The sequence below is a fragment of the Maudiozyma barnettii genome (assembly GCF_903064755.1).
Source record: "Maudiozyma barnettii strain CLIB 1767 genome assembly, contig: KABA2_02, whole genome shotgun sequence".
Classification (NCBI taxonomy): Eukaryota; Fungi; Ascomycota; class Saccharomycetes; order Saccharomycetales; family Saccharomycetaceae; genus Maudiozyma; species Maudiozyma barnettii.
The window spans coordinates 832797-845937 of record NW_024545239.1 but is presented as its reverse complement, the minus strand read 5'-3'; the positions used below and the strand labels follow the sequence as shown (position 1 = coordinate 845937).

Here is a 13141-nt window from a genome sequence, read left to right as displayed (position 1 = left end):
TTTTCCTTAGCGACGAACAACAAAAAACTCAAAAAAAAAAATGAAAAATAAAGACAACTCAACTCAGCTAAGTTGAATTAGAAAATGTAGCACGACTAAGAGAAAGAAATTCAACCTTCAAATTATCTATCTATTAAAGATTAGGGAAAAGGTAATATATTAATATATAACATATCGTAGACCCACGACACGAAAATGCCTAAACTAGAAGAGATTGAGGATTATGAAGATATCGACAACCTGGATATGGATCTAGCGGAAGTAGATCCTTCATTAAGCACGCCGATTGCACCAAAGATTACACCTTCAGTAGTTAGAAGCCAGGACATCGAAGAAAAGGCTCTTCAAGATCAGTGGAAGTCAATGACCGGCAATAATCAGAATAATACTTCTAATAACAAAAACCAAATCAATTTTATAAATCCAAAGACTGGTCAAGTTGAACGTTCTGCCGGTATGAGTAAACAAGATTTACAAGAAATTAAAAAATTCCAAATTCTATACCCATGTTATTTTGATAAGAATAGATCCCATAAAGAAGGTAGACGAGTTCCAAAAGAATTAGGCGTCGAAAATCCTCTAGCAAAGACAATGGCAGACGCGGTTCGTTCCTTAGGTTTAATATGTATCTTTGAAGGTGAAAAATGTCATCCTCAAGATTATGGTAATCCAGGTAGAATCCGTATTTTAATTAAGGAAGATGGGGAATTAGCCCCCAATGCTAAAAATTATAAAGGTGGTAAGAGACAGGTGATGAGAGAGATTGCACAATATTTACAACAACATCCTACCACCATCGCAGGCTTAAGGGAAATTCCATATGGTCCTGAATTTGATGGTGTTGAATTCAAAGAGATTCCAAAGGTAAGAGGCTTCCAAATGAATAGCATTGTACCACTACATAGTCCATTCTTAATGGGTCATCCAATGACAAAGAGCATATATGACGCGCCACCACCCAGTGCAGCCATAACTAATCCTGAAAAACCTATGAAAATGCCAAAAAATAAGTATAAGGTTATTAGAAGGTAATTTTCCATTATTTTACACGTGAACGTATACTATGTACTTATTTTAGTCAAATGAATGTAATATATAAAAAGTTATAAACGAACCAGTGTTTTTTTTAATACTAAAATCAGTCATGCTACAATATGTATTTTCATAAAATATCTACTTGAAAATGTATTTGAAGAATAATTGAAGTATTCTAAATGACGTTCGTATCTTCATAACATCCAATGGGGGCATAGCTATAAATAAATCCCGGTAGAGGAAAGTATTAATGTTAGAAAACCATAATAATAAGGGTACACAATTTAATAAATGATATATCTTATTGTTATTCTTCCTTTTTCATTATCTTGAAGTTACCATTAGAAATATTCTAATTAAATGCATGTATAACTGATTATATATTTATTTGCTTCTTTTAAATTTCTATTTATGTATGCGGTTGGAATACTAATCTTTTTTTCTTTTTAAATAGTATCATATGAATTTAGGAGGAAAGAGATAAGGGAATAAAGAAAAGTTCTAATTCAAAAATAGCTGAATGTATGCTTGTAAAATATATACATATATATAGAACAATTCTTTAAGCACCATAGACTCTTAAATATTCTTCAATCTTATTCTTTTCATCAGCACCCATCCTACTCTCTAGATAACTAATGACATGAGATAGAGAAACAATATTCAGAACTGGAATATTGTATTTCTTACTAACGGTGGCTGTAGCACTCAATTTATCTTTATCTTCCAAATTAACGACTTCTTGTCTATCTAAAGCAATGATAGTACCAACAACTTGACCACCAGCAGTACCAATGATTTCAAAAGCTTCATTAATGGCAGTACCAGCTGTCATAACATCGTCGATGATCAAGATTCTCTTATCCTCTAGACTAGCACCAACAATGTTACCACCTTCACCATGATCCTTAGCCTCCTTTCTGTTGAAAGCATATTGAACATCTTGGAATTTAGATCCACCAATCTCTGCTAATTTGACACAAACAATGGAAGCTAATGGGATACCTTTGTAAGCAGGACCAAAGATAACATCAAATTTTAGATCGGATTGAATAATGGCAATGGCATATGCGGTAGCTAGGTTAGATAACAGTTTACCCGTGTTGAATAAACCCAAATTAAAGAAATATGGAGATTGTCTACCTGACTTTAGTGTAAAACTACCAAATCTCAAGGCCTCACATTCAATGGCTAATTCTAAAAAGTTTTTTTGGTAATCTTCTAATACGGCTGGCATGGTTTATTATTTTATGTTGTATAAGCAAAAGAAAAAGGAACGATTATATGGATGTAATAAATCACAATCTATATATATATTTTTATTTTTATTTTCTTGAAATTAAAATTATTAGAGAAATAGGATAACAAATAGTAACAACTTCAATAACAGGAACTTAAGGAAAGTGAAACAGAAAATATATATCTAATGATCGAGGCTGAGATGAAATGGAATCGTTAATTTAAAATTAAAAGAAAAGATTGAGGTTCAAATGTTAATTAAGTAATGAAAACAAAAAAGTTTTAGATTATCCCTTATTCTAAGTAAAAAATTCCAAATAAACGATTTAATGAAAAGATAAATATATTTTATATAATTCTCAAATGAAAAAATAAAATGTTCTTAAAGAAGATAGAGGATATGTCAAAGAACGATCACAAACTTTGATTCTGATGAGAGAGAGAGAGAGAGATAGGTTAACGAACGTAATTAGAAAATCGATTAATCCTCGATAGTACGTCTGACCTCATTCATTCGTTCACCTCCGATTAGTTACTCCCAGAAACCATTAAGAATTTCATCCTGCTTTTGAAAAAAAGAATTCACCTTTGCTCTTCCAACTGGTGAACAGAGAGAGAAATAGCAAAAGGATTTCGGTATTGACCGATTGAGAGAGAACTTCTGTCTGTCTGTCTGTCCGTGACCTCCCCCCCCCCCCGGGANCCCGGGAACAGCGACAACAACAGCAGCAGGAAAATTGTCTCTCTCAAAACAGAAAAAACGAAATATTTTTTTTTTTTTCGAAAAGAAAATTCGTGCTTTGCAATTACTGAAGCAAAAATGAGATCATTTTTGTTTATTTGTTCACGTCATCTCACCTGGAATCAGGAGAGAGAGAGACCAATAATATTTTCTATCCAGTCCTAAGAAATATGTACAGCACGATATTCATGCTTTCCCCCTCCCAATGCAATGCAATAGTGAAATAGTTAGCTAGAGTCAATTAACTCTTAATATTTAACAATGCGTTGAATTAGATCAAATCGAATTCGTACACTCTTTTAATCAGGTATATTAATGGTACAAATATATATTTATATATAGATGATATAATTTTATTTATGTAGAATTCACAACACTTCAAATAGGGACCTTTGTAGTTCTTTGATACTCGAATTGAGATGAGAGACAAACCCTGATCTCTTGGTTTCGTCATCTAACGTATGTTGTTCTTCTTGTGTTGATGCAACGATTCTTGAATTTAAATACTTTGGATGAGTTAATAATTTGTTTAAAGTCATATTTAATGCTTTTTTCTCCTCCATCGAATCCAAACCAATCATTAGATGAGCAATTTGACCATTTGGATCGTCATTAACATTATTAAATTTCTTGTCTTCGATATTTGGAATATTAGAATTTAATAAGTAACCTTGATAATTTAGTTTCTCTAACATTCTTTGTAACAGGATTAATTGTGTAGTCTCTCTAATTAATGCGGTAGACACAACTAAATTACTGTCAGACCAGGAAAAGATAGTAGATTGAATTTGTTTATGAAAATAAGATGCAAATAAACATGTCTCTGGTAAGATATTACTACCAAACTCACTGACTAACAAAAGCATGATACTTAGTAATCCATTACTCCATATATTATGTAATCTAGGTTGAGTTTCTGGTTTTATATTACCTTCTTGTAAGATCACTGATAAGGAACTCTCTAATAGGACGGCAAACAGACCATTTGTAATGAATTTACTAGATATTTCCTTCACCGAACATAATTCAGAGACTAACGTTAGAATTAAATTGCCTAATAAAGGTTCGCCATTTAATCTAATGGATGGGAAACTGGAATATAAATTCAAAATCACTTTAATAGTACCAACATCATTTAATGATGACGCTAATATCTCGTTGAAAGAGCCTGGTGGGTTTAATTGTTTAATTTTGTTAAATAAGGATAACAATAAAAATATGTCTTGAATCTTTTCATCCATATCGCAAATAATAGTTGACTCCAAATTTGTCGTGGCATTAGTCATATCAGCCAATATATTAGATAATATTAAGTAGACACCCTTTGAGAAACTCCATTCAAAGAATTCTAGAATGGAATCAGAAGCAACGTCCACAAACTGCTCATTATTTTGAACTAGTTCAAAAATAATTAGCACTGAACGTAATATTGGTCTGTATAATTCTCTATTGATAGATGATGCTACATTCTTCAAATAATTGATGGAATTAGATTTGAAGATAATAATTAATTCAGATAAAATTTTTATTAATTTCTTCTCAGGGATCATTTTTTTGTTCTTGCGGAAGGAATATAATATATAGAAGCATAATTCTATTCTTTCTTGAAATACGTCTGCCAATAAGCCACTGGCCATCTTTCCATCAATATTAGTTTGTAAAAAGTAACAAATAATGTCAATATAAGTGTCCTTCAACTGAACAGTAGAACCTTTGATATAGGAAGTCAACAAAGCTCCCCATGCCTTGGCTGCAGCTATCTGATGATTGACGTATTGTAATCTTAAAGAAACATTCTTAATATCCTGAATCAGAGATATCTTTTCTGTTAGTTCAACTGCATCTGTCTTCCCAATAAATAGTGTAGAAATTAAATCTAAATTAAACATATCACAATTGTGATGACTTTGTGGTTTGATCAGAGGTTCTAATCTAAATCTGCTCAACGACAGGTTTGTAAATTTCTTATCAAAACGTTGATTAATATTTTCGAGGAAATCAATATATTCGTTTTGAATTTCAAAATATGGTTTAATAATAGAAAACAAATCATCTGAGCCTAAAAGTTGATGGATAGATGAAGAAGATGTATTATCTGAACTGTATACGTACAACGCAAATATTTCGGCTATACGAGAGGCAAGCCTAAATTTATTTGAGACCTCCAAAATCTTATCATTAGTCATATCATCAACGGTAGCATCAGAAGGTTTGAACTGTTTGAAAATTTTCATCAAAGTGTCTATGAATGCACCATCGTTCTTAATATTCTTCTTATGAACCCATGAATTGAATGCAAAGGCAATAGCATCCAACAAAGCACAAGAAACATAATCTGGAAGTAGATTCAATTTTAAGGCGTTATTTTGTAAAACCGTTAGGATCGACTTATTTGGGCGATTATTCTTGTCAGTTTGCTCTTTTCTATCTATGTTACTACTTGTTGCAATATCACCAGTTAAAAATAATATCGAGAGACCATGTTGTTTACTTTCAAGTAATGCACCCAAAAATTCATAAATGTCATTTGATAATTTAAAGTCATCCAATGGATTTTCTAGATCTGCCTCAATAACATGAACAAATATCTTGGCATGGGTTTCCCCTAAATATGATAATACGAGTGGATTTTCATCTATCCAAGAAATGGAGACAATGGTATTTAATAAATTAATAATAGGTCTCTTTAGAGATCTCGAAAGACAATAAATATCAATTAATTGTGAGGAGTTCGTGAATATCAATTGTTCTAATGAGCTCATTCTCATGTGTACTGAATTTCTCAACGATACTAATAAAATTGAAAGATCAAATGAAGTCATAACTAATTCATTGTATATTGGTCCAAAAACAAGATTTCCTAAAGCATATACTTGCTTATCCGTATAAGAAGTTAATATTTTAATTAAACTGCTAGCACAATTAGATTCAGATGATTGTACACCCAAGAATCCATTAAGTAACAATTTACCAGATTTTGCTAACACATGTGTAACCTTCTTCTCTGGGGGAGTCTGAGAATCAATGCTGTAAATATTGAATAAAACATTCATAAATAATTTTGTTAATTGGGATCCCAACTCAAATCTTTCATAAATATTTTCAAATTTCCAAAAATGATAACTTTCGTAGATGTTCAAAAAATATGTAATCAACTTGTTTAATATATCCTCTTTTGTTTTCGACGACATATTCGTACCTAATAATAATGATTCCTCTACCAATAGATTAGCTAGTTTACTTAGAGAAATGGTGAATTTATAGGCTCCATTTGATAATTCGAGTATACCCAAAATAGTACTGGCAAGTCCAGTCTTTCCGTACCTATCCAACAGATCTGAACGTGCTAGATATTTCCAGACATACTGAGGATAATTTGGAACTAATGTATTTGCAAAATCACAGCATACGCAAGCCATATTGTAATCTCTATTCCTAATAGCTGCTTCAAATACTTTAAAAACAAGTAAAATAATACTTTCGTCGTCTATATTACGAGACGTATCGGTTAAGATAACTGATGACTGGTTGATAGGAACTCCCGGAGATACAACGCTTGAAAGCAATTCTATAATTGAGACAATCATGTCATAATACTTATCATTCATTTGATCACTTTTTTGAGTGTATACTTCGCACAATTTCTGAAAAGCATATCCGATTGTTGACCAACCATTGTAATCGTAAAGGAATACTAGGATGCTATCTTCTGCTGTCGATCCAGTTTGTAATATCTTTGCTCTTGTATCTTTTGGAATAGGCATTAGTATATTTTTATCTGTTTCTAACGGAGGTTGTATCATGATATCCTTACTTAATCTAATCATTTCAGTGGTGTTTGGGACATTATTTGGAGTATTTAATTTATTATTTTCCTCATCCATTGATTCTTCATCTACGATATCGTATTCAATCTTACTTAGATTTAGGTTGCTGGCATATGTGTTTAATCTATGCAGATGGAAATTGGCAAATTCAATATTTGATGAACAAATATTTATTAATGGGATTAACGCATCATCAACCAATGGTAACTTAGCTAGAATGACAGATAATTTTCTATCAAATATTTCGCTAGTTAAGAATTTTTCAACGAACTCTCGTGGAGTATTTAATAATATTCTTTTAATGACGTTTGACACCTCAACAGTAATAGGAATAAAATTCAATTGGAAAGTTAGAAATGATGACATAATTGTTGGATATAGATAATCTGTCGCCAGAGAGTCAGTCAACTTTATCATATCTGCTAGGACATTGCATGATTCTGCTCGTTGTGCATATAATGTCGATAAATCTTCAATAGATATATCTATTTGGCTCAATTTTAAGAATTGGTCTAAGAAAATGGCATTTTTGGTGGTATCTTCTTCAATCAAATATGTTTTAGTATAAAGAACAAATGACCACATGTAGGATAAAATAGAATCTGTTGCTAAATCATCAACCATAAGTTGTACTTGGGTAAAACATACAGGATCATTGAAATATGGCGTATCGATATTAATAGAAGATATTGTGGTATCCAAACCTAATATAAGTAGAGAGTTAATGGTGACCAACGATTCAACTTTTGTTATTATATTCATTGGTATGTTAATAATGATGGATGACAAGTTATTTTTTAAAAATGCGACCATGTCGATTGAAACTGTGAACCAACTTTTCACTATTTCCACTGGAACCATGGTGTTAAGTACTAGATTCGATAATAGCTTTAAAATATTCGTTAGATATATTAAATCATAGGAATTTTTCATTTTTAATAGATCAGCAAATTCAGCATTTGATAATTTAAATTCAGAAGAATTAGTAGAAATATCATCATTTACATTAAATGTGGTCAATACAAATTCAATAGATCTAATAAGATTTTTTGCAATTGTAATTTTTGTTTCACTGTCTGTTAGTTTATCAAAATATTTGTTTTCAAGGATAGGCAAATCGTTATCATTGAAAAGTAAAGAAACCACATTAATGGTAGAATTTCTTTCCTTCAATACACATTCTGTCAATGTTTCCAAAGACGCACTATTATTATAATCCCAAGAATCTGTCATTTGAGATAATACTCTAATGGATTCTGAATAATTTAAATTAAACAGTTTTGAAATATGGAATGCTGTTTCATTATTTTCTCTACATGTCTTGTAAGTAATACCCCTCAGGTTCAATTGTTCTTTAGTGCCTTTATTTGTCAATTCTGATTCGATTGTATTGAATTTTTGAGAATCCAAAAGTAATTCAAAATTTTTATCTATAAATTGATCAATCGTAGTGAAACCATATGTCGAGGTACCTTCCGTACCTTCTTTCACGTATGCTCTTATAAAATTTTCGACGTTAACAAACGACGTTAGGACATCATCCTTTTTATGATTTGTTATTGTAGTCATTGATAAATGAATGTTTTTATCCGAGATTAAGTAGGATGTAGTTTGATTTCAGAAAAGAGAACAACACTAATATGATTCTTTCACTACAATAACGAAAGATGAAGTTCAGACTTTCTTTAGTGTTTCTCAATCAATAAAAGGAGAGATACTTCAATTGGAAATGCTACACTTGATAGTTAGGATAATCCTTCTATTATGTGATGAAATCTACTAATTAACTATTGTTGAATTTTTTATATCAGTGTTAACCTAAGCTTTAATTTTTATTTTTATTTTTTACTTGTTATTTCTGTATTTTTCAAGTAAAGGCATCATCGTTAAGAAACTCGAGCGAAAATCAAAAAAAAAATAGAATAAAATAACAAGAGGGTAAATAAAGAAAAAATTCCAACTAAATGGACTTACTTCACTACTATATCTACATACACGTAAATTACTTTCCTAGAAGTGTATCATCATGTACATAGGCATTATAAAAAGAGACTATAAACATAGGAGATGGAAAAGAACAGAACAGATCAAACAATAAAACTCAAATTATTTATTTAATTAGTTCAGAAATGATTTACACAGATAACATAGAAAGTCGTTATCCATACGATTTAAAAGAAAATCGGAGAAAATCTGTTCTTCAATGGTTTTTATTAGCACAAATACGGCTCCAATGAGTATCTGATTGAATTCATTGGGAATTTGACTAGTGTGCTGGATGTTAGTGTAGTAACCAAATAGGGATTAATTACTCTGGTAACCTAATTATCTGGGTCTATTCTCATCATCTGATAGAGAAAAATAAAAACTTTACAGATTTTAGGAAAATTATAGCAATGATATCAACATGTATCAGCAATTTACTTGGTATACAGTAATTCTTGATACACCTAACAAATAGAAAAGAAGTAATAAATAAAAATAAAAATGTGATGAAAGAATTATATATAATTATTCAATATTTATTCTCTTGCTTCTCATTTCTTATTTATATACTTTTTTTTTTTGACACGACGACAACGCGAAATTAGGAACCAATCGATCGATGAGGGCAAGAAATATGTTCAAATTTCAAGTTTTCTGTAGATATTTAAATGTTGTGTCATATATATATGACTTATTTTGGCTGTATATTAGGGAACACTATACTACAGTTGCAGGTTTTGTGGCAGAAACAAAAGTTCATTAGCATAAATATGGAGAGGGGAAGTAGACATCTTTTTTAATTACTGAATAACTTATCTCGATGTTTCTAAAAAAGTAGCTTGAAGTAGAGTAAATATCATATAAGAACGTTATTTAAGGATTACTGACATAAAGGAAACCATCCAATTATTAAGTAATCTCCTCCCGTTCTATACGTATACAATGAGAGATGGTTGAAATTTCCTCAGTTAATTTCAGTTCTTTCTCCTTTTTGTCATAACATAGAACTTCGTATTGCGCGACTCGCTAACTACGAAACACGAAAATGAAAATGTTGAAAGAAAAATACCAATTACGATGAGATCATATCGGTTAATACAATTCTTATTACCTGTGTAGATTAATTAAGTCATATGTTATAATAATATTAGTATTAATATTATTGTACAGAATCATATTTTGTCAACTAGATTAATATAAAAGGACAAAGTTGGGTACAATTAACTGTTTAGGTAAAAAAAAATGGAATCATCAAATTTACAAATATACTGGCACGAATCTCAACCTGTCTATAGTTTATGTTTCCAAGAATCAACTAATAAATTTAAATTATTTACTGCTGGTGGTGATAACAAGATTAGAGCATGGCATTTGAATACCAAAGAAAGTGACACCAATTCGAATTGCGTTAAAATAGACACTATCGACTTTCTGTCGTCATTACAACAACATGAACAGGCAGTTAATGTAGTAAGATTTAATAATTGTAAACCTATCAATATTCTAGCATCAGCTGGCGATGATGGTCAAGTTCTCTTATGGAAACAAAACGATACAATTGTAAAAGAATTCGGCATGGATGAGGCGGAAGCAAGTGAATTAAAAGAATCATGGTATGTCTACAGGAGATTAAGATATTCATCAAATTCCGAAATATATGATCTTTGTTGGTCTCCGGATGATAAATACATTGTTGTTGGATGTATGGATAATTGTATTCGTATATTTGATGTTACTACTGAGAAATGTATTATAAATTTGAAAGAACATAATCATTATGTTCAAGGTGTATCGTGGGATCCAATGAATCAATATATCTTTTCACAATCAGCCGATAGATCAGTCCACATCTATAAAATCATATTTGATCAGGAAAATAATACTATCGAAAGTTTAAAATTGAAAAATAGGATTGTTAAAGGTGATTTACCATTAAGAGGTATTAATGATAAAAATATTAATTTTGATTCCGTTAAGAATTCTTATTTATTTTATAATGAAACTTTACCTTCTTTTTTTAGAAGATTAACTACATCTCCATGTGGCAGTTTATTATGTGTTCCGGCCGGGATATATAAGACTGAAGATAAGACTATTAGTGATACAAATGAGAGTACAATCAACTCTGAGAATTGTAATGCAGTATACATATATACACGAGGTTCATTCTGTCAGGACAAAATGAATAATAGACCAGTGATGTCTATACCACTATTAAAAAAACCTGCTATTGTAATTTCTTTTAATCCAAATTTTTATAAAAGGACATCCACAAATTCAAAATTTATTGACCTTCCATATAAACTAATATTTGCCATTGCAACATCAAACGAATTATTGATATTTGATACAGAAAATAACGTACCAATTTCTGTCATTGGTAATATGCATTATACTCCATTGACAGATTTGAAATGGAGTGATGATGGTACGTTATTGATGGTATCTTCTACGGATGGGTTCTGTTCTTATGTCTCTGTAGATTCATCTTTATTTGGGGAAAAAATTGATAATGATTCCAAATTGAAATTAATAGAACAAGTGAATAAATCATCACCTCTGCTTTCACCACCTCAGGCAGATATACCTACTACAACAGATCACATTAAAGGAACTGAATCGAATAGTAATATTCCGGAACAGCCTTTAAAGAAAGCATTCAACATAGTGAACATTTTACCTGTCAAAAGAAAGCTTCCATACAAAGACGAAAGTGTAGATATGACCCAAGATAATAAGAAGATCAGTACTGAAAATAGGACACCTATTAATCCCATATCATTAAATACATTACCAGAGAAGGTGAAAAAAAGAATACAACCAACTTTGTTAAAACCCTTAAAGAATGAAAAGAATGAATCTTAATGATACTACATTAAATATATATCTCTATCTATCTGTATATATTATCAATGTGTATTGGTTAATGACAGATACATGACTATGAACAATTTGACTTTAATTTATGGTTTTGTTTTTTATAACTATAGAATATGCGAAGTATGTAAATGATTCCCTATATTTCAATTTATTCCTCTAATTCAATATCTTCTTCATCTGAAATTGAATAATCTTCATTTTGTTCAGTTTTCTGTTCGTTAACAATTTCAGATTTTTCAGTATGTTTTTCTGGTGGGAAAGGTAATTTTTGACCAGCTAAATATGCCTCAATTGTACCCTCAATTGTACCAGTCTTTTCTAGACTGTATCTAATTTGGTCTACATGTAATGATGGTGCCATGGTTTGTACTATCTCTATCATATCAGGTGTAACGTTTCTTTTGGCTGTCCTTACTGCATTTAATATTGGATCATCTTCACCGGTACCGTCCATAGATTGATCCATAGTTTCATCATCTAAGTCATCAGAGGTCTCAGTTGAAGATCCCTTACCAGCATCCAATTTCGAAGGGTTTTCATGAATTTTTCTATTTATTGAATTTTGCCTCTTGACATAAACAAATCCAAGCAAGGCAAGTAACAAAAAACAGAGAGTTGATGAATCCATTGCTATATCTGATTAGAAAATAAATCCTATTCAAATTTTAAAAATCAAAAAAAAAAAACAGAATCAGAGAGAATATAAATAAGATAAACTATTTGTTTTCTCTACTGTCTTGATATGGAGTTCAAAAGTAAATATTTGGTGGGGTGTGTTTCATTATTTATCATTGAAAGCAACTAATTATCTTTTAAGATCGAAACTTTTATCAATGACGCGCAAATGTAACCAAACGCGCATAACTCATTAAAAGTGGTTATGCATATTCATAATAAGGTGCAATAAACTGAGATATTAATCAGATATTTCTCTTGTTCTATAAGATGGTAGCAATTAAGATATCAGAAGGTGAGAATACTTTCTATTTTATAGATATATTCTAAAAAATTGGCTCTTTTTATTGATGTCCGTTGTTCATGTAGAATCTTCGGATAAACTCTCCTTTTATTATCTAACCCCTTACAAAATAAAGTAAAGTAAGGAATAATAAATAGTAATGTGAATGGAATAATTATGTCTTCTACAAACAAGCTATTTGTACTAAATGTGGCTTTATTGTCTTGAATCAAAGCTAAAGTTTTTCGACTTATGATATTCAGTATTGTGAAGTTTGGTCTAAACCTGGTCTTCCTCATCGCAGATGTCGCATTTGATCATACATAAATATTTATAGATATATACGGTTTTATTTATAAGTTTTCTTTTTTCAATACCACCAAAACCTAGATAAATTTCTCTTTGGCTCAGTTACTATTAACAACATACTTCAAGGGAACAGATTGCATTATTTTAATAACAATAAAAATAAAA

The 13141-nt window shown here is 30.7% G+C and overlaps 5 protein-coding genes across 5 annotated transcripts; 2 read left to right on the top strand and 3 right to left on the bottom strand.

Moving 5' to 3' along the window:
* Positions 1–195: 195 nt before the first annotated feature.
* On the top strand, positions 196–1032 carry SEC65 (RNA-binding signal recognition particle subunit SEC65; the record flags this gene model as incomplete). Its single annotated transcript, XM_041549060.1, has 1 exon — positions 196–1032. The coding sequence occupies one exon, from the start codon at positions 196–198 to the stop codon at positions 1030–1032; it is 837 nt and encodes a 278-aa protein (XP_041404994.1).
* Positions 1033–1597: 565 nt separating this feature from the next.
* URA5 (orotate phosphoribosyltransferase URA5) lies at positions 1598–2272 on the bottom strand (the record flags this gene model as incomplete). The annotated part of the gene is made up of 1 exon (XM_041549059.1): positions 1598–2272. The coding sequence occupies one exon, from the start codon at positions 2270–2272 to the stop codon at positions 1598–1600; it is 675 nt and encodes a 224-aa protein (XP_041404993.1).
* Positions 2273–3384: 1112 nt separating this feature from the next.
* Positions 3385–8412, bottom strand: NUP188 (Nup188p; the record flags this gene model as incomplete). The annotated part of the gene is made up of 1 exon (XM_041549058.1): positions 3385–8412. The coding sequence occupies one exon, from the start codon at positions 8410–8412 to the stop codon at positions 3385–3387; it is 5028 nt and encodes a 1675-aa protein (XP_041404992.1).
* A 1659-nt stretch (positions 8413–10071) lies between these two features.
* On the top strand, positions 10072–11694 carry CAC2 (Cac2p; the record flags this gene model as incomplete). The annotated part of the gene is made up of 1 exon (XM_041549057.1): positions 10072–11694. The coding sequence occupies one exon, from the start codon at positions 10072–10074 to the stop codon at positions 11692–11694; it is 1623 nt and encodes a 540-aa protein (XP_041404991.1).
* A 163-nt stretch (positions 11695–11857) lies between these two features.
* CUE4 (Cue4p) lies at positions 11858–12337 on the bottom strand (the record flags this gene model as incomplete). Its single annotated transcript, XM_041549056.1, has 1 exon — positions 11858–12337. One exon carries the CDS (start codon positions 12335–12337, stop codon positions 11858–11860), a length of 480 nt encoding a protein of 159 aa, XP_041404990.1.
* Positions 12338–13141: the final 804 nt, after the last annotated feature.